Source organism: Coregonus lavaretus, assembly GCF_964263955.1.
Source record: "Coregonus lavaretus genome assembly, chromosome: 1".
Classification (NCBI taxonomy): domain Eukaryota; kingdom Metazoa; phylum Chordata; class Actinopteri; order Salmoniformes; family Salmonidae; genus Coregonus; species Coregonus lavaretus.
The window spans coordinates 48587587-48610391 of record NC_139988.1 but is presented as its reverse complement, the minus strand read 5'-3'; the positions used below and the strand labels follow the sequence as shown (position 1 = coordinate 48610391).

The window sequence follows — 22805 nt, the reverse complement described above, 5'->3', positions numbered from 1 at the left end:
CCTGTCTGGCCCTGGCCCATCAGATTCAGCCCCGCTCCCACTCTGTCTCAGGGACTCCAAGTCATTGGGTTGACCTCAAACAGAGACGCTAATGCCTGAGGCCTTAAACCACCTCTGACTGCATCCTAACCTCCTCCTCTGGCCTGAACCCCTTGCCCAGCCACCAACACCCAACAATGGCTACAAGTGAGGCAATTTGCTTCAATACACTTAAGTAAATAAAAAGGGCAATTGTATACTAGAGCCCAAGGGTCTCGTACAAATGCTGTACATGTTTAATATGATAACAACTTTATCCCTGCTGTAGCATGCAGCTGCACTTGAGTTGTAACACTACTGGTGTTGTGCTCTAAGAATGCCCCGCTTACTTCCGCAAGAAGACAATAATGTGTTGGTTGCTATGGGAACTTAAAATGTTGGGTGTTACTAAATCAAATCAAATCGTATTTGTCACATGCTTCGTAAACAATAGGTATAGACTAACAGTGAAATTATTACTTACGGGTCCCTTCCCAGCAATGCAGAGTTAAAGATAAAGATGAGGTATAAATACACAGTGAATAACGAATAAAAATAATGAGTAAAAATAACATGGTTATATACAGGAAGTACCAGTACCGAGTCGATGTGCAGGGGTACGAGGTCATAGGAAATGATGGCAGAGACATTATGTACAGAAAAAGTTAAGATCAGCGTAAAAAACACACAAAATAGCAGAATTGGTCAGGAGCCTGTAAAACAGCTACTATCCACTGCAGCGCCATCTTTCGTTTACAGAATTTGTGAGTGCAATGACATAACAGCACACCTGTGGTGCAATTTGTTTTTGACTGCTCATGATGTGCTGAGCCACACTGAGGTATTATACTGTATAGTCCTTTTCAGTGCTTGTCGCTGTTCACCTAATAGTCACCCAGCTGATTTATGACGTGAATGACCTTGTAGTGATTCATACAACGCTATCTTATGGTAAAAGGTCTCCTTAACTCAAGGCATTTCAATGTCTTCTCTGAAATGTCGTCTGACCTGACCTCATCACATTTACACTCTTTTGTTTATTGACACTCAAGATTGGTTCCTTGAATGCATGGAATGTGCAACGCTGACCCTAGTCTTTAAAAATACTCTACAACGGTTCTCTCCACTCAGTGAAATTGATGAGGAGGCCTCACACATTGGTTGGCTAGAGCCACATGTGTGGGAGCGTGCGTAAGTACTTAGATATACTGTAGAATAGCTGGACAGAGCACACAGAAAATAGCCCACTAATGAGGTCCACTTTGTGCAGCTCAGCAGAACAGAGGGGAACTGGGCTTACAACTGGGCTAAAAGTTGGCTATCACAGCGAAGCTGATTGAATTCCTAGATCATAGTACACTCGATCTGGAGAATCCACCCACAGCAAAACACTGGGGCTGATTGAAGCGCTTTCAGATGTTTAGAGCATTGATTAGGCAAGAATGTGTAACTGACTGTTTAATGAACTAGCTTTTGAGAGATTACTTTTGTATTTGTCACCTTTTAGTTTAACGCCTTGTTGCATCAAGATGTCACCAATGTTATCTACAAAGGCAACACAAGATTAATCTGTGCATTTTGGAATCTGAGCTCATATTTATATCGCATTCAAACCAAATAAATGTCTGAGTATGACTCCCCCACCCCTCTCTGAGCTCTCTCTCTCTCTCGCTGCCATAAATGTGTAGAACATGTGTGGCTATCCCTAACGGAACACAAAGCTCTCTGTTAGTGTGGTCACTGGGTGTTCCCACTTGGCTAAAGCCAGTCCAAAATATTCAAAAAAGTTGTTTTGGATTTTGCTCTTTAAAATAAATAACTTGAGCAAAAGCGGACAACAGAAAATGTGCTTAGCAAGTTATGATAGTGACATTGGCAATTAGAAGTAATGATCATTTGAAACAGATCATTGCAGTTTTGGGTGTGTCTACAAGCTCAATCAGAGGGTTTAGATGCTATTTGTCATCTCTGGGATTTGTATCAGCACACTAATAGGTACTTGAGGAATTGAGCACAGCTCTCATGATGAGAAATGGTCCTTGTAGCTCAGGTAACCAGCTGAGTGCAATATCAATTGATGTCAATTTGTCACATTCACTCGTTTTACAGTGCCTAATATTAGCCAAACACTGCATATCAATAATCTGAAAAAGTCAACATTACTATATGTGCTGCTCCTCTGACTGTGACCACACCCTGAATAGTATCGGGACTCCATTGTCCCGTTCTGCTTGCCTGACAACTCAAAGTGAATTCTTCCGCTGCTCTATATTAGCTACATACTTCAGTCTGAGACTGCCATCGTTGCAGTCATTTGTGGTGACATCAAAATGAGGGGTGTTGTACAAAACAAAGTCATCAGTGATGGGATCATCCCTAACCAATCAGAGTATCAAAGTATTTTTAAAATGCCGCTTTACCCACGTGTGTTCTGGCTGTGGCCCAACCAATCTGTTTCTGGGACCAGTCAGAATAGTTAGAATGTGTTTGCATTCTAGAAATCGTCGGGGAGGTACTCAGATCCAGACTCATTGCGGAATACAAACTAATGTCTGTGGGTGTGGCGTAGCATTTGGCTGGAGCAAGGAGTTTGGATTGCCAGGCAAACGTTCTGCTGCAAAGCTCAAATGTACATATTGATCGATTCCACAGTGACTGTGCTGGCGACCTCTATATCAGTGATGCTGAGGTAGCTGTCCCCACTTCCCATTCCAAAATATGATTGGTGGGTGCCAGGGCCACCCATACTCTCCCCCCTCATCCTCCTCAGATAAAGTTTAAAGTTGTATTAGTCGTATTTAAGGGATACACATGGTATACAACGTCCAATTAAATCCTTACTTGCAGGTTCCTTCTCGACAATGCAACAACAATATGAAATAATAAAAGATAAGAATACATCAAGTAAATGGCTCATTAGAATATAATAAACATTTTATCATAAGTATAATAGGGGTAGGCACAATTTATAGTCCAATATTTACATGTGTTTTGGCGGTTAGGTGGGACAGATCAGGCAATGTCCCACTGCGTCTGCCTCATCCCAATGTGCAGCTGAGCTCACTGAAGTGCAGTTAGTGCACATCCCCCAACATTTCACAATGTCAGGAGTGCCTGGCAGGAGAGATTAGGATTGGCAGCACTGCCCAAATAGTGTTGTGCCTTGTACACTAAAATGCATAGTCTGTTTAAAACTTTTGAAGAACTGATTCCCAATCAAATATTTGCATGTGTGTTGATATATTGTCTGGATCAACAATGAACACCATAAAATAATACATAGTTAATTCATAACATTGTGGAAAAACACTTTCTCTAAAACTTTCTTTAACAGGTTTAACAGAGCAAATAAAATGTAACCATACTCTAAAGTCATACAGTTGAAGTCGGAAGTATACATGCACTTAGGTTGGAGTCATTAAAACTTGTTTTTCAACCACTCCATAAATGTATTTTTAACAAACTATAGTTTTGGCAAGTCGGTTAGGACCTCTACTTTGTGCATGACACAAGTCCTTTTTCCAACAATTGTTTACAGACAGATTATTTCACTTATAATTCACTGTATCACAATTCCAGTGGGTCAGAAGTTTACATACACTAAGTTAGCTGTGCCTTTAAACAGCTTGGAAAATTCCAGAAAATGATTTCATGGCTTTAGAAGCTTCTGATAGGCTAATTGACATAATTTGAGTCAATTGGAGGTGTACCTGTGGATGTATTTCAAGGCCTATCTTCAAACTCAGTGCCTCTTTGCTTGACATCATGGGAAAATCAAAAGAAAAATGGTAGACCTCCACAAGTCTGGTTCATCCTTGGGAGCAATTTCCAAACGCCTGAAGGTACCACGTTCATCTGTACAAACAATAGTACGCAAGTATAAACACCATGGGACCACGCAGCCGCCAAAATAACTCAGTACATTTTGAATGCTTAGAAAGACAGAAAAATTGTCCAATTCACAGACTTATCAAGAGATCATCCCTGGTTGCCTCCCGAGTGGTGCAGCGGTCTAAGGCACTGCATCGCAGTGCTTGAGGCGTCACTACAGACCTGGGTTTGATCCTAGGCTGTGCTGCGACCGAGAGACCCATGAGGCGGCGCACAGCGTCGCCCGGGTTAGGGGAGGGTTTGGGCGGCCGGGATGTCCTCGTCCCATTGCGCTCTAGCGACTCCTTGTGGCGGGCCGGGTGCATGCAAGCTGACTTTAGTCGCCAGTTGTACACTGTTTCCTCCAACACATTGGTTAAGCGAGCAGTGTGTCAAGAAGCAGTGTGGCCGGGTCGTGTTTCGGAGGACACATTGCTCTTGCAACATCAGTCAAGAAGTTAAAGCTTGGTCGCAAATAGGTCTTCCAAATGGACAATGACCCAAAGCATACTTCCAAAGTTGTGGCAAAATGGCTTAAGAACAACAAAGTCAAGGTATTGGAGTGGCCATCACAAAGCCCTGACCTCAGTCCTATAGATAATTTGTGGGCAGAACTGAAAAAGCGTGTGCGAGCAAGGAGGCCTACAAACCTGACTCTGTTACACCAGCTCTGTCAGGAGGAATGGGCCAAAATTCACCCAACTTATTGTGGAAAGCTTGTGGAAGGCTACCCGAAACGTTTGACCCAAGTTAAACAATTTAAAGGCAATGCTACCAAATGCTAATTGAGTGTATGTAAACTTCTGACCCACTGGGAATGTGATGAAAGAAATAAAATCTGAAATAAATCATTCTCTCTACTATTATTCTGACATTTCACATTCTTAAAATAAAGTGGTGATCCTAACTGACCTAAGACAGGGAATTTTTACTAGGATTAAATGTCTGGAATTGTGAAAAACTGAGTTTAAATGTATTTGGCTAAGGTGTAAACTTCCGACTTCAACTGTATATGATCAATTATATTATTTATGGCCTATATAGCCTTTGCAAAGTCATAAACAGCTATTGTTTTAAATTCATCCCAGGGTTCAACTGAAAATAGACAATACATATAGGCAGTTCCCAAATTAGGGGTCGCGACCCCATGTGGGGTTGCTGATATGAAAATGGGGTCGCGGGAGAATTCCAAAAATCCTGAAGGAAAAAAATATATATATATATATATATATAATATCGTCTTTGTATCTCAAAATCATTGTAACGTGGTTAACTTAAAAAATCTAAAATAAATTATTCAAATCTAAAAGATAAAATTCAACCAGAGCGCCATTAAATCATGGGAAACGGCCACATACACAGTCTGCGGTTGTGAGGACAGTTGGACGTACTGCCAAATTCTCTAAAACGACATTGGAGGCGGCTTATGGTAGAGAAATTAACATTAAATTCTCTGGCAACAGCTCTGGTGGACATTCCTGCAGTCAGCGTGCCAATTACACGCTCCCTCAAAACTTGAGACAGCACAACGTGCACCTGTGTAATGATCATGCTGTTTAATCAGCTTCTTGATATGCCACACCTGTCAGGTTGATGGATGATCTTGGCAAAGGAAAATTGCTCACTAACAGGGATGTAAACAAATTTGTGCACAAAATTTGAAATAAATAAGCATTTAAGAATGATGGAGGCCACTGTGTTCTTGGGGACCTTCAAATGCTGCAGAAATGTTTTGGTACCCTTCCCCAGATCTGTGCCTCGACACAATCCTGTCTCGGACATCTACGGACAATTCCTTCGACCTCATGGCTTGGTTTTTGCTCTGACATTCACTCTCAACTGTGGGACCTTTTATAGACAGGTGTGTGCCTTTCCAAATCATGTCCAATCCATTGAATTTACCACAGGAGGCCTCCAATGAAGTTGTAGAAACAACTCAAGGATGATCAATGGAAACAGGATGCACCTGAGCTCAATTTCGAGTCTCATAGCAATGGGTCTGAATACGTATGTAAATATTTCAAAAACCTGTTTTCACTTTGTCTTTATGGGGTATTCTGTGTAGATCAATGAGGGGGAAAAAATATTTCATCAATTTTAGAATAAGGGTGTAACGTAACAACATTTGGCTAAAGGGAAGGGGTCTGAATACTTTACGAATGCACTGTAGGGCCTACTGTACTGTACACGATTCTTCTACACCCACATATTACATCATAGGAGAGGTGTCACATGATTTACTGTCCTGCTGTGGAGCCGATATGACACGTCTGTGAAGCTTGTGGGTGACGGAAATAAAAGTAAATAGGCCTAGTCCTAAATAACATGTTAAACATGAAAACCTAGAAGAAAACGTCAAAATAAGTAAAACAACATGAAAATAAGAGCACTGGTTGAAATTGAAGACAATCGAATTTTGTTCCATAATAGAGGAACCAACCATTCCTATCGCTGCTTTTAATCAAGTCAGATTATATAGCGATTCCTACTTCTAATCCGACGTTTTAACCACATTGCTGCGATACCTGGGATGATTGTGGGGCACGCATACTTTTGCTGCATTGAGTCAAGCCTCCGGTGGGTCTGACCATGTGACCATACTCTGCACCGTTCTGGAGGACCAAACTCTACTGCACGGGCATACCTTTTCTGCCTAAAGAAAAGGGGCGTGTAAACGCGACTGGTGCCGATTTCCTGGGGCTGCAGGGGAAATATTATTCAGAGTAAAATAATGATTCTAATAATGAAATGTGCTTTTGTCATGGTGGGTTCTCATATTTCCTCCATGTTGCGGCAGAGCCCTTTTGAAGCTACATGGCCACGACTGTAGCCAATAGGCTTTATACTATCAGCTTCATTATAAACCTTTGTATAGTGAAATACATTTAAAAAGAGCGAATACCTCTATACCATCGCCATCACATAACCTGGACGACTATAACCCAAATCAAACGTGAAAACGGAAAAGGAGTCTCCTGGCAAGATCTCAAAGGCTCTAATGCGCACCGCCATGGATATGAGCGCACCTACTGTGTAGCTTTGAAGCTGAAATAATAGGTAGAGAGAGGGCACTGAAGGATAGCCTTAAGAATCACGAGAGGGTTATTTAGAAAAAGCTTATTACCTGCTATTATCTTGTCTGTTGCCGATTCTTTCTCAGTCATCATGTCCCGCTGTTTTATCTTTCCTTGAGTCTCCCCTAAACAGTTACACATTCAGTTTGTACTTGTTTACTTGCCAGTCTGAAGCATTAGATGTAACTGGAAAATAGGACTTGCTATGGATGGCGCGCTAAAAAGCACATTTAAAGGATGCACAGCAGGGTTGACCCATTCAACTGAAAGCTTGTAGTCGAGTTTGGCCGATCTACACCTCCAAAGCAAGGAAGTCTGGTAGTACCTCAGGCTGCTACTTTCCGATTGTTAGGTAGCCCTCTGTCCCGCCCCTCCCGTCAGCTCGCACCGCTGTTCTGGCAAGGAATGTCTCCAAATCCAGACCTAAAAGTCTACGGTTAGGGCTGCAAGGATGCAGCACTAGGTATACATCATCAGGGTCTTAGCTTTCATGCACTGGCACATTTTCATTAGTCATCTCCTATGCAAATCTCCCTCCCAAATCTGTACAATGGTTTTCAGGTTACCTGTCATGTTTTGTTTTTTAACTATTAGGCCTAAATCAATACACCTGTACTGCAGTATTGCATCTTTAGGCATGGTAAAAGGCACTATGCTTCTGGGTTTGTTGTACATTCATGATGACACTTGATGACGAACACTGAGTTCAATACATGATTAGACAGTCAAGGCTGGGCTCTCTAGCAATCAGGTATATGTAAAAATCATATTGTAGCGATTCTTTGCTATATGAGCCACATTACAATTCCCACCAAGTGGGTTAACCCTATTTGTGCGATGCGTAGGGTGTTTGCCTTTCATGCTAGTGAGCCGCGGGAAGTAGGGGTGCTGAAAATAATACAAATATATATTAATAACAATTTTAATAAATATTTTTTCACAAAAGTAGTGCACTCAGCCTTTAATAATCTTGTATTAGCGGACCGATATAGCCCACAGAGAAACCAAAGTAAACATACTCAACTTACTAAATATAGCAGTCTTAGCAGATGAAAATAAACCCTTTGGCTCAAGGGACACATTGAGTTTTTGAAACCAAGTGAAGGGCCACATTCTACATGCGTGACAAAACATGTGAAGCCTTTATTCATTTTCACATTGACACGCAACTACTAGTGTACTGTAGGTGTACATATGCTTGCAGAACAATTCTACCCTTGTACCATCTTGACCCTTGTTTTTTGTGAACAAATTTTCGACAAAATTTTCACAACATTTATATAATTTATAACATCACAGACACAGTCAAACACACACACAGATCCTGCATCTCGACCCTTGTAAAGTACAATCAAACTTACAGTCACAATATGCAAACTTAAAAATAAATATATATTATATGACTGGAGACATGCAAAATGTAAAAAAAAAAAAAACTCTTCCAAATTTTGAGTGAAACATATGGTTAGAGCATCCATTTAATTTGGAATGGTCTGTTTTTGAAAGCATATTTAGGAACAATTCTCATCTCCATTGTGAGCCATATTTACAGTTATCCAATCACCTCAGCCCAAATCTGACTGATTAGTTATCACCTGTATCCAAGTGCATTGCTGTATAATTCTCACTGCATAACCATCACCATGAAAAAGCATAATCCTTGCCTACCCCAGTCACGGTTATTCGAGTCTTTATGTGAACAATGGGTCTGGTCACCTCTCTTGGCAAGGCTGGTGTCATCTTTGATGTAGAGATTCTCAGAACAGCTGACAAGTGGTAATTTGTTAAATGTGTTGTAATTCATGACTGAGAACGTTTGTTCACACACATATGTGGACCCAAATAAAACAAGCATACTTTGGGCAGGCTTTTAATGTTTGGAAACTTTGTTTCATTCAGTGAGCCATATCACTGGTCTATTTATGCTGTTTTGTACTTCTCCTTCAAAGCACTGTCACATTGGATGTCGATGAGCTCCAATTGTGTGTCTGGTGGTGCTTTCTCAATGTCGAAAGACAGGGGGCATGATACAAGCTCCAGCTCAGTCTCAATCTTGGTGAAGTCTGAGAAGCGGCGAGAAAACTCAGCATGCAGGTTGACCAAAGTGTTACTGTATGTCTCAGTGCCGCACTGCGATGTGGGCTCGTTCAGTGCAGCCAGTGTCGGAGAATGAGCGGGAGACCGGCTGCTCATTTGTCTGGAGAACAACATAAGTTTGGCCTTGAATGCTTTCACGTTGGAATACAGTTCATGCAGTTTCACATTTAGATCGTTCAGATGCCCCAATATGTCCACACCAAAAGCAAAGTAGCCCAACCAGTCTTTTGACTCGGAGAAGTCGTCGGCTTTACCAACGGTATCAAGGAACATACCTTTCTTCCCTCTCAGTTCCCACACAAGGTGAAATACTGTAATGACCCAGCTGGGTCATAAAGTAAAAGAGAGACGGGCACCAGGTGTACAGGCAGAACACAGGTTTATTCCTGAATGGGCTATTGTTCAGGCCACAGCCCACGCCGCTAAACCTCGAACATACACAAATATAACATGTCAAATCAAGGGTCCCGAACAGAAGAGAGAGAGATGAGACCGTAACCCCTATTTAAGCATTCCAAAACCCCGCGGGATTACCCATCATACCCCCCCAACCTTTCCATCTGTCCTGGCATATTTAACCCCTGCTAGCACCCATGAGAACGATAACACACCCATGAACACAGAACACAATACAGGGTCGTTACATAGCCCCCCCCCTTTCTAAACCCTAGCCCCTAGGGTTACAAAACAAAATCCTTAAAACGACCCGGAGGTCGCATCAGTCTCTTGTGCCTCCCCTTGACTCTCACTGGTGGACCCCCAGAACACTCATCTGCCCCAATGTCATTTCCAGCGCCCTCCGAAGAGGCAGCCCCCGTCCCAGGCTCAGCTTGCACTAGAGTCTCCTCGCTAGACTGTCCCCGTGTGCTCACATCAGAGTCCTCACTTCCATTCCCTACCGTTTTCCTCCCTCTGTAGGGCGCCAATCGGTCCCGGTGGACCACCACCTTCCTGCTCCGTGGGGGAACCTCCACCCGGTACGTCACCTCCCCCACTCTCTCTACCACCAGGCACGGCCCCACCCAGGCACTGTCCAGCTTTGGGCACCGCCCCTTCTTGCGCGTGGGGTTGTGAAGCCACACGCGTTCTCCCGCTCCAAAGTGCCTCCCCCTAGCGCGTGAGTCATAGTGGCGCTTTTGGCGCATTCCTGTGTTCTCGAGTTGCTCTCTTGCGAAGGTGTGAGCCGCTTCTAACCGGTTCTGCAGACGACGAACATAGTTCGGGCCAGGCAAAACCCCGTCGTCGTTATCAGGAGGGTGGCCAAACGTCAGTTCGGCTGGGGTGCGCAACTCACAACCTAACATTAGTAGCGCTGGGGAGCACGCAGTCGATTCTTGAACAGCCGACCTACATGCCATAAGAATAAACGGTAAGTGGGTGTCCCAATCTCTCTGGTGTTTTGAGGTAACGATAGCCAGCTGTTGTGCTAATGTTCTGTTAAATCTTTCCACCAGCCCATCACTCTGGGGGTGAAGCGGAGTAGTGCGCGTCTTCTCCGCGCCTAACCGTCTACACAACTCTGAGAACACCCGTGACTCAAAGTTTCTCCCCTGGTCGCTGTGTATAGACTGTGGCACCCCAAACCGACTGATTATTCCCCCTACCAATGCATCAGCTACTGTTTCTGCCTCCTGGTCTGGGAGAGCGTAAGCCTCTGGCCACTTGGTGAAGTAGTCCATAACAGTTAGAATCCACCTGTTACCGCTGTCTGTGGTTGGAAACGGTCCAACTATGTCAACCCCCAGTCTCTCCATGGGCTCCCCTACTGGGAATTGTTGTAGGAGGGCGTGTGACTGACCTGGAGGTCCTTTCTTAGCAGCACACTCATCGCACTGCCTGCAAAAGTCCTCCACATCCCTCCTGTGCCTGGCCCAATAGAAGCCTTTACGTATGCGCTTTAACGTTTTGGAGACCCCAAAATGCCCTGCGCCTACTCCCCCGTGAAGCTGCTGTAACACGCTCCCTTGCAGCCTTTTGGGAACCACTACCTGCCACGTCATTTCTCCAGTAGCTGGCTTTTTCCACCCCCTCTGGAGCACTCCCTCAGCCACTCTAAGGACTGAGAATTTAGCCCAGAGTCCTTTGGTGACTGGTGATAGAGGGGCTACTTCCCCCCATGGCGGTCGTCTTCTCTCTTCCACCCACCCCAGCACAGGACGCAGCTCTGCGTCCTCCTCCTGACGACGCCTCCACTCCCCGACGTCCACAGCCTCAAGCTCCCGGCACTCTGTCACCCTCAGCTGACTCACCGTGGCGGTGACTCCCTCCTCCATGCACAGTTCCCTCTCTCGCTCCACCCGTTTGGCGCAGTACCCACAGCCGTCCTCAGCACACGGGCGGCGGGACAAGGCGTCTGCATTGCTGTGGCGAAGGCCGGCCCTGTGCTCCACCTGGAAGTCGTAGGGTTGCAGCTCCTCCAACCAGCGGGCGATCTGACCCTCTGGCTCCTTGAAGGAGAGAAGCCACTGCAGGGCGGAGTGATCCGTCCGCACCACAAACGGCAGGCCCCCCAGGTAGTACTTGAAATGGCGTACTGCTGCCACGACAGCCAAAAGCTCCCTCCTTGTCACGCAGTAGCGTTTTACAGCCTTATCAAAAGTTCTGCTGTAATAAGCTACTACGTGCTCCCCGTCAGAACCACGCTGAGCCAGCACGGCCCCCAAGCCCTCATTGCTTGCGTCGGTGTCCAGGATAAACGGACGGTTCGGGTCTGGTGAGGACAGGACAGGGGCCTCCACCAGGGCACGTTTGAGGGCCTCAAACGCCTGCTGGTGCTCTTCGGTCCACTGAAAAACAGTGTCCTTCTTGAGAAGGTGGTTCAAAGGAGCTGCTATCCCCGCAAACCCTTTCACAAACCTACGATAGTAGGATGCCAGACCCAGGAAGCTCTTAACCTCTTTTTTTCCCCTTGGAATTGGCCACCCCCTCACAGCCTCCACTTTGTCTGGCATCGTGCTGATACCCTCACCACCCAGCTGATGACCCAGGAACGCCAACTCCCTTTGCATGAAATGGCACTTTTCCGGGTGTAATTTTAGCCCCGCCCCCGAGATCCTCTCCAGCACTCGCCTAAGTGCCCCCAGTGCCCCCTCAAACGACGTGCCGTGTACCAATATGTCGTCTAGGTACACGACACACTCGTCTCTCGGAACCCCCGCCAGCACTCTGTCCATGAGCCTCTCAAAGGTGGCAGGAGCATTACAAAGCCCGAAGCACAGCACCTTGAACTGCCAATGGCCCCTATCCGTGGAGAAGGCCGTTTTTTCACGTGCCCCAGGCGAGAGGGGCACCTGCCAGTAGCCACTGCGCAGATCAAGGGAAGAGAACCACGAGGAGCTCTGACGTGGTCTAGCGACTCATCGATCCTCGGTATGGGGTAAGAGTCTTTAGTGGTGACAGAATTTAGGCCCCTGTAGTCCGCACAAAACCTAAGTTTACCCCCTTTCTTAGGCACCATGACGACCGGCGCGGACCATGGGCTATCTGATGGCTCAATGAAATCAGCCCGCAACATGTCAGCAATAGCTGTGGCTGCTGCCTCCCTCTTGGCAAGGGGAATGCGACGGGGCCGATTTTAATGGGTTGGTTGTCCCCAGTGTCGATGTCGTGCTGAACCAGGTGCGTTTGCCCTACCTCATCTTCCCCCCAAGCGAAGCTATCTTTAAAGTCAAACAGCAGCTGCTTTAACTGTCTCTGTTGTCTCTCGTCCAGACCTTGACAGTTTTTCAGCCACACAGCCTCAACGGCGTCGATAACTTCCTCCTTCCCCCCGTCGGGCTGATGGGGTGAAGGAGCCAGTGTGTTTTGGGCTACTGGGATGCCTGTGCTTGCACCATTATGGGGAGTGAAGGTCGTTGCCGCCGGAGACAGCTGCTGGGATGGCACAACGACCAAGGGAGCAGCCGGGACGACCAGTGGAGTTTCGGCAAGCTTGGAGGAAGACGGAGGGACAGCCCTGCCCCCTGCTGGCCCTCCCGAAGGCGACATTCCCACTGTGGGCCCCCCCGACAGCCTCAAAGTGCCCGAAGCTAAGTCCAACTGAGCCCCACAGTTTTTCAAAAAGTACATTCCCAGTATACAGGGGTCCTGTACCGCTGCTACCCACACCGGACACCCCACAGTTCTCCCCCCCACAGTCACAGACAACCGACACTTCCCTAACATGGGGGCTAGCTCCCCCGTGACAGTCCGTAGCTGGACAAGGGTCGGCTCCACCCGCACCCCAACAGGTAGTATGTCTGGTCTCACCAGGGTTACTGTAGAGCCCGTGTCGACCAGGGCCAAACATTCCACCCCCTCTACCTTGACGATGACATTGCAGAAGTCCCCAATGGTGGTACGTCCCACCACAACTACCGGACTAGGAAACACGGTGGCAGCTACACCCTGGGGAAGCAGGTCCCCACCCTCTTGCCTGCGCTGCTGGGTACCTCTTCTGCTTACTGTGGGTTCGGGGGCGGAGGGGTGGGCCCGCGCTGCCCCCTGCGCGAGAACCCGCTGTCGTTTCCCTGTTGACTGGAGAATCTGCCACACTCCCGCTGAATGTGGCCAGGCTGGCCACAACCCCAGCAGACAATGGAAGTTGAGCTGACACTGCGATGTTGTCTGGAGCCCCTCTCAATGACAAGCGAAGCGGTCTTGACTAACCCGCCCAACTCGTCGACCCACTCTGGTTTGGTGACCCCCGGTACCCCGGCCGCCGCTGCTCTCACCTCTGGTTGACTGGCAACCTCCACTCTCACTCCCTCACCCCAGATCAGCTCCCTCTTCCTGGCTATCTCCACTGCAGCCCGCAGAGATGCTGGGTCCGACATCTGAACATGCTTACCCAGTTCGGTGGGGGAGAGCGCTCTAATAAAACTGTCCCGTGCCAGCTCGTCTTGCACCCCAATCGGCATAGTTGCATAAGCCCGCCTGGTCAGGCTCAGAATATCACTTGCCAACGCCTTTAATGATTCCCCCTGAAGTCTCTTTTTGTTATTCAGTTCAATCCGCAGCATGTTGGGCTGTGCATCGCTGCCGAAACGGCCCCCCAATGCCTCCACTAGCGCATCGTAGTCGCCCCTCTCGTCCGGGGCTAGCGTTAGCAGGCATTCCGACGCCTCCTCTGCCAGGCTCAGGGCAAGCTGTAACCCTTTCGTCTCGTCAGACCACCTCCCGGCTCTAGCCAACAACTCGAATTGAGTGAAAAAAACTTCCCATTTACCTTGTCCATTGAACTTTGGAAGTTTAGCCGCTACCGTGGCTAATGGCAATAGGGCGCTGCCATCTCTGTTTACATAAGGAGGCCCAGCCATTTCCGCACGCGGTGACGTCGATATCTCCGTCGCCGTGACGTCTGTTCTGGTCGAGCGGTTTGAAGGAAAACCCGCCCGTTCTGCCATCTTGCTGACTGACAATTTAACTTCCGCCATGTGGCTCTCCAGCTCTTCTACAGCCGTCATCGCCTGACCCTCCCGACCGGGTACACCCGAGCCCACAACGGACACTTTGTCCGACTCTTCCTTAACTTTCCGCCTCGCCCCGATCATCATGACCGTAGATGCGAGTCACGCTAAAGCTAACCACGGCCTATACTGAAACAGCTAACTCGCCTAATCTCGATCTATCCCGTCGTTCGAAAGCACTTCTGACACCAATGTAATGACCCAGCTGGGTCATAAAGTAAAAGAGAGACGGGCACCAGGTGTACAGGCAGAACACAGGTTTATTCCTGAATGGGCTATTGTTCAGGCCACAGCCCACGCCGCTAAACCTCGAACATACACAAATATAACATGTCAAATCAAGGGTCCCGAACAGAAGAGAGAGAGATGAGACCGTAACCCCTATTTAAGCATTCCAAAACCCCGCGGGATTACCCATCATACCCCCCCAACCTTTCCATCTGTCCTGGCATATTTAACCCCTGCTAGCACCCATGAGAACGATAACACACCCATGAACACAGAACACAATACAGGGTCGTTACAATACTTTTCCCAGGCTTAGCCAGCGCACATTTGAATGGTACAACAAGTCCTGGTGCTCTGCCTCTGAGTCATTGAGCAGCTGAATGAATTGATTATGGTTAAGCCCCCTTGCCCATATAAAGTTGACAAGTTTTACAACAACTTTGATAACATTTTCCAGCTTTAACACACATTTAGCATGCTTGCTTGAAAAATGACGATTGAGATTATATACCTTAAAAACCGCAACACTTTCTTGGCATATCAAAAAATACCTTTTTACTAATATTGGACATTATTAGTAAAAATGTATTTTGCTGTCCATTCTACTTTAAACACACAAAATTCAGAGTCCACTTTTCTCATTTTCGCAGCACTATTTTTTCACGTCAAAAGTCGTCAAGCAATGAAGTGGCTATGATGACTGAGCGCATTCTGAATCTGACTGTAGGCCCAAATACAGAGCGCGCTGCCAGGCTACAGCGCCATCTATTGGAGGTTGTTTGTATATCATGGAATGAGTAATTTTAGGCCAAAAATCGTAACTCAAATATAATAATATTTAATACATTAAAAAAATGTCTCGCGGGCCGGATTGAAGTGCCCGGCGGGCCGTACATTGCCACCAGCCCCCTTGGAGCAGATTGTTCCTATTTGTCTGCCTCTTTGGTCCAGGGTGCATTGTATGGTGCCGTTGCCAGAGATATTATAGAAAGGAGATATGAATCCAATGAGTGAAGGAACGTATAACGCTCCACCCAGCAGATTGTCGACCAATCGCGTTCACATTGTCATGAGGCGTCACGCGGTTGCTAAGCTAATGGTCACGCAATCCCTTCTCAAAGTCAGTGTATATGTCGAGAAACGTGCCTATTTTCCTCGAAAGTACGTAATGTCACTATTCCAAAGCTATACGATATTACAGATAGCAAGTTAATTATCTTACATCTCGGAAAAGATTTGTAATGTTGTACTTCTTGTTGACGAAATTCGTGCTAATGTTGGGTTTTGGAGCTAGCCCCCAATAGACTCCCATTCACTCCTTGAAGGAGAGCGCTCCTTGTCCCAGGACCGCCCAGAAAGCACCGCGCGTCCCATTGGCGTAGCATTGGCAACGTTTCCCAACTCCTCAAAAGTATATCTGCCGTCAGACTGCACTCTTTGAGGTACATAGATCTGCAGGTTGAACATGGTGAGATTGTAGACTCCTAAATTGATAGTGCAGTTTTTTAAGGCGATTTTACAGCTAACTAGCTACTTTACATGCAGATATTGACTTTGGTATTATTGTGTGTAGCTATGTTTGCTACCTTGCTACCTAGCTAGCTAGCCACTAGAGAGAGAATTGCATTGTGGATTTTGTAGTCGACTGGAGCTGCAACAGATTTACACAACACTTTTCCATGTTGCTACCAACCTTATTATAACGCCAAAATGAAACATTTGTTCACCAAAAATATTGTTCTCACATATTAGTGTTATTTAACACTGTAAATTAAAGGAATAAGTGGTTTTGAGTGGATTTTTATTTTAAGATTTCCTAGAGCAATTGTTTATTTAGTATTGTTATGTAGTTTCAACATTTACATGAAATGTGAACAATATAGGGATGTTGGAGGCAGCTTATGGTAGAGAAACGTTGTTTTAGAGAATCTGTCAGTACATTCAACCACGTGTAACCACGCCAGCCCAGGACCTCCATATCCAGCTTCTTCACCTGCGGGATCGTCTGAGACCAGCCACCCGGACAGCTGATGAAACTGTGGGTTTGCACAACCAAATAATTTCTGCACAAACTGTCAGAAACTGTTTCAAGGAAGCTCATCTACGTGCTCATCGTCCTCACCAGGGTCTTGACCTGACTGCAGTTTGGCGTCGTAACCAACTTCAGGGGGCAAATGCTCACCTTCGATTGCCACTGGCACGCTGGAACAGTGTGCTCTTTACAGATGAATCCCAGGTTTCAACTGTACCATTTCAACTTTACCAGGCAGATGGCAGACAGATGGCGTGTATAGCGTCATGTGGGCGAGCGGTTTGCTGATGTCAACGTTGTGAACAGAGTGCCCCATGGTGGCAGTGGGATTATGGTATGGGCAGGCATAAGCTACAAACAACAAAAACAATAGCATTTTATAGATGGAAATTTGAATGCACAGAGATACCTTGACGAGATCCTGAGGCCCATTGTCGTGCCATTCATCCGCCACCATCAACTCATGTTTCAGCATGATAATGCACGGCCCCATGTCGCAAGGATCTGTACACAATTCCTGGAAGCTGAAAATGTCCCAGTTCTTCCATGGCCTGCATACTCACCAGACATGTCACCTATTGAGCATGTTTGGGATGCTCTGGATCTATGTGTACGACAGCATGTTCCAGTTCCAGTCAACATCCAGCAACTTCGCACAGCCATTGAAGAAGAGTGGGACAACATTCCACAAGCCACAATCAACAGCCTGATCAACTCTATGCTAAGGAGATGTGTCGTGCTGCATGAGGCAAATGGTGGTCACACCAGATACTAACTGGTTTTCTGATCCACACCCCTACCTTTCTTTTAAGGTATGTGTGACCAACAGATGCATATCTGTATTCCCAGTGATGTAAAATCCATAGATTAGGGCCTAACTAATTTATTTCAATTGACTGATTTCCTTATATGAACTGTAACTCAGTAAAATCTTTGAAATTGTTGCATGTTGTGTTTATATTTTTGTTCAGTATATATATTTATGAACACGACCCAGTTGTTCGTTCTATATGCTCCATTGCCATGCTCGCTGGCAACGTTCTTATCCATTGCTTGCTAGCTAGTTAACTAGCTACGGTTAACACAGTCACAACCTCTGCAGACAGAATAAAAGCAAAGTAGTGCATTTGCATTTGTTTAAGCTGTTTTCTATTGACATTCATTTGGATACATCCATAACAATGAGCTGATGATGCCGGATCTAGCCTGGCATAGCTAGAAACGTTTGCCTTCTTGTTTGGACACTCGACACTGTTCATTACGAGGAGATCGCATTGCATATCATAAACTATTCCTAATAGATTATTTTTTTCAAAAGAAACATTAAACATCTAATAGTCAAATCATAGTGTATAAGCAGGTGAGCTGGTTGTACTATTTTTGTCCATTTTCTGGTGGAAAACTGAGTGGGTCAAGCATAACACGTCAACCCTGTTACCCATAGATAGACAGGCGAGAAAAAAAATATTTTTGGGGAAGCTTGCATTCAATTGCCCCTCTCTGTTGCACACAACAAGCTTCCATTCCACCTCTCACAAGGGGATTTATGGCTGATTTAAGATGAAATTGTCAACCCTGTTACGGTCAACCCCGTTACTTTATTTGGCACTAAATAGGCACTTACTATAGTATTTTTTAAATGTAACCTCTTGAGATGGGAAAACCTGTTTTTTATTAAGTTGTACATGTGCTTTTCATGACATAATGTAAAAAATAGGTAAAATCTAACTTTTTTCCCCCACCAAGTTACAGTACCCAAAAGGGACTCATTTCGTGCAACAACCCAGTTAATTGAGGATTTTCATAAATGGAGGCCACAGATGCTTAAATCTAAGGTCATTAACTCTTTAAAAATAATTTACTAATGTGATATGATTAATAATTTTGCTCACAATGTAATTTTCAAATGACCATTTTTATTTAGACACACCGAATATCAATGGACCCCTCCAATTTATGACATACTAAAAGGGTGTGATTAGCTAATCATTTTCTTTCATCTAGCCCCCTTCCCCATAACAGTTTGCCACTGGAGGGAATGCTAAAGGTCCTTCTATATCTTTGTAATGAGGGACTTTTAAGGCGGTAACACCAGTTACATAAAATGTAGGGACACATATCATACAGTGCCTTCAGAAAGTATTCACACCCCTTGACTTTTTCCACATTTTGTTGTGTTACAGCCTGAATGTAAAATTGAGTAAATTTAGATTTTGTGTCACTGGCCTACACACAATACCCCATAATGTCAAAGTGAAATTTTTTCGAAATTCATACAAATTAAAAGCTGAAATGTCTTGAGTCAAATAAGTTCAAGAGTAAATGTGCTTAACAAGTCACATAATAAGTTGCATGGACTCACTCTGTGTACAATAATATCAAATAAAATACAATTTTATTGGCCACATGCGCCGAATACAACAGGTGCAGACATTACAGTGAAATGCTGACTTGCAGCCCTTAACCAACAGTGCATTAATTTTTTTATAAAAAAAAATATATAAAACAACAACAAAAAAGTGTTGAGAAAAAAAGAGCAGAAGTAAAATAAAATAACAGTAGGGAGGCTATAAATACAGGGGGGTACCGGTGCAGAGTCAATGTGCGGGGGCACCGGCTAGTTGAGGTAGTTGAAGTAATATGTACATGTGGGTAGAGTTAAAGTGACTATGCATAAAAAATTAACAGAGTAGCAGCAGCGTAAAAAGATGGGGTGAGGGGGCAGTGCAAATAGTCTGGGTAGCCATGATTAGCTGTTCAGGAGTCTTATGGCTTGGGGGTAGAAGCTGTTGAGAAGTCTTTTGGACCTAGACTTGGCACTCCGGTACCGCTTGCCGTGCGGTAGCAGAGAGAACAGTCTATGACTAGGGTGGCTGGAGTCTTTGACAATTTTGAGGGCCTTCCTCTGACACCGCCTGGTATAGAGGTCCTGGATGGCAGGAAGCTTGGCCCCAGTGATGTACTGGGCCGTACGCACTACCCTCTGTAGTGCCTTGCGGTCGGAGGCCGAGCAGTTGCCATACTAGGCGGTGATGCAACCAGTCAGGATGCTCTCGATGGTGCAGCTGTATAATTTTTTGAGGATCTGAGGACCCATGCCAAATCTTTTCAGTCTCCCTATAGGCTGTCTCATCATTGTCGGTGATCAGGCCTACCACTGTTGTGTCATCGGCAAACTTAATGATGGTGTTGGAGTCGTGCCTGGCCATGCAGTCATGGGTGAACAGGGAGTACAGGAGGGGACTGAGCACGCACCCCTGAGGGGCCCCCGTGTTGAGGATCAGTGTGGCAGATGTGTTGTTACCTACCCTTACCACCTGGGGGCGGCCCGTCAGGAAGTCCAGGATCCAGTTGCAGAGGGAGGTGTTTAGTCCCAGGATCCTTAGCTTAGTGATGAGCTTTGAGGGCACTATGGTGTTGAATGCTGAGCTGTAGTCAATGAATAGCATTCTCACGTAGGTGTTCCTCTTGTCCAGGTGGGAAAGGGCAGTGTGGAGTGCAATAGAGATTGCATAATCTGTGGATCTGTTGGGGCGGTATGCAAATTGGAGAGGGTCTAGGGTTTCTGGGATAATGGTGTTGATGTGAGCCATGACCAGCCTTTCAAAGAACTTCATGGCTACAGACGTCAGTGCTACGGGTCGGTAGTCATTTAGGCAGGTTATCTTAGTGTCCTTGGGCACGGGGACTATGGTGGTCTGCTTGAAACATGTTGGTATTACAGACTCAGTCAGGGACATGTTGAAAATGTCAGTTAAGACACTTGCCAGTTGGTCAGCACATGCTCGGAGTACACGTCCTGGTAATCCGTCTGGCCCTGCGGCCTTGTGAATGTTGACCTGCTTAAAAGTCTTACTCACATTGGCTACGGAGAGCGTGATCACATAGTCATCCGGAACAGCTGGTGCTCTCATGCATGCTTCAGTGTTGCTTGCCTCGAAGCGAGCATAGAAGTGGTTTAGCTCGTCTGGAAGTCTTGTGTCACTGGGCAGCTCGCGGCTGTGCTTCCCTTTGTAGTCTGTAATAGTTTTCAAGCCCTGCCACATCCGACGAGCGTCAGAGCCGGTGTAGTACGATTCAATCTTAGTCCTGTATTGACTCTTTGCCTGTTTGATGGTTCGTCTGAGGGCATAGCGGGATTTCTTATAAGCGTCCAGGTTAGAGTCCCGCTCCTTGAAAGCGGCAGCTCTACCCTTTAGCTCAGTGCGGATGTTGCCTGTATGCAAGGGTCGGGTCGGGTCGGTCACCCTGCTCCTCCACACACTCCACTGGCTTCCAGTTAGGCTCGCATCTACTACAAGACCATGGTGCTTGCCTACGGAGCTGTGAGGGGAACGGCACCTCCTTACCTTCAGGCTCTGTTCAGACCCTACACCCAAACGAGGGCACTACGTTCATCCACCTCTGGCCTGCTAGCTCCCCTACCTCTACGGAAGCACAGTTCCCACTCAGCCCAGTCAAAGCTATTTGCTGCTCTGGCACCCCAATGGTGGAACAAGCTCCCCCACGACGCCAGGACAGCGGAGTCACTGACCACCTTCCGGAGACACTTGAAACCCTACCTCTTTAAGGAATACCTGGAATAGTATAAAGTAATCCTTCTACCCCCTGTCCTTTTCCTGTTCACTTATGGCCTTATACAGCTCATTCAGTGCAATCTTAATGCCAGCATTGGTTTGTGGTGGTAAATAGACAGCTATGAAAAATATAGATGAATAGTGTTTAACATGATTTTTTAATGACTACCTTATCTCTGTACCCCACACATACAATTATTTGTAAGATCCATCAGTTGAGCAGTTAATTTAAACACAGATTCAACCACAACGACCAGGGAGGTTTTCCAATGCCTCGCAAAGAAGGGCACCTATTGGTAAATGGGTACAAAAAAAAAGGACACATTGAATATCCCTTTGAGCATGGTGAAGTTACTAATTACACTTTGGATGGTGTATCAATACACCCAGTCACTACAAAGATACAGGTGTCCCTTCCTAACTCAGTTGCCGGAGAGGAAGGAAACCGCACAGGGATTTCACCATGAGGCCAATGGTGACTTTAAAACAGTTACACCATTTATTGGCTGTGATAAGAGAAAACTGAGGATGGATATATAACATTTAAGTTACTCCACAATACTAACCTAATTGACAGAGTGAAAAGAAAACCTGTACAGAATACAAAAAAAATAAATGGAATGGAGCTAAGCACAGGCAAAATCACAGAGGAAACCTGTTTCAGTCTACTTTCCACCAGACTAGGAGATGAATTCACCTTTCAGGAGGAAAATAACCTAAAACACAAGGCCAAATATATGTACACTGGAGTTGCTTACCAAGACGACATTGAATGTTCCTGAGTAGCCTAGCTACAGTTTTGATTTAAATCGGCTTGAAAATCTATGGCAAGACTTAGAAATGGCTGTCTACCAATAATAAACAACCAACTTGACAGAGCTTGAAGAATATTAAAAATAATAATGTGCGAATATTGTATATCCAGGTGTGCAAAGCTCTTTCTGGGTCTCTAGAGACTTAGAAAGACTCATAGCTGTAATCGCTGTCAAAGGTGTTTCTAACATGTATTGACTCAGGGGTGTGAATACTTATGTAAATTAGATATTTCTGTATTTATTTTTCAAAAGAATTGCTAAAATGTCTAAAAACATGTTTTCGCTTTGTCATTATGGAGTAATGTGTGTAGACGGGTGAGAAAAAAATATATTTAATCAATTTTGAATTCAGGCTGTAACACAACAAAATGTGGGGTATGAATACTTTTCTGAAGGCACTGTATATGTTAAAAAATTGATATCTTAGCCTTCTTTGTTTTTATTGATCTATACATATTATTAAATAGTTAATTTTACTTTGTAGCATTCAAAATAATAAATGGCATATCTAGATACAGTGGGGGAAAAAAGTATTTAGTCAGCCACCAATTGTGCATGTTCTCCCACTTAAAAAGATGAGAGAGGCCTGTAATTTTCATCATAGGTACACGTCAACTATGACAGACAAATTGAGAGAAAAAAATCCA

General features: G+C 45.4%; 1 protein-coding gene across 1 annotated transcript in view; it reads right to left on the bottom strand.

Annotated features, from left to right (window-relative positions):
• LOC311134532 (heat shock 70 kDa protein 12A-like) overlaps nt 1-7274 on the bottom strand; it is a 62024-nt gene extending 54750 nt beyond the window's left edge. The window contains exon 1 of the mRNA XM_084168233.1: nt 7013-7274. Within this exon, the coding sequence (XP_084024359.1) occupies nt 7013-7103 (91 nt within the window). The 5' untranslated portion in view covers nt 7104-7274. The remainder of the gene's footprint in view (nt 1-7012) is intronic.
• Nucleotides 7275-22805: the final 15531 nt, after the last annotated feature.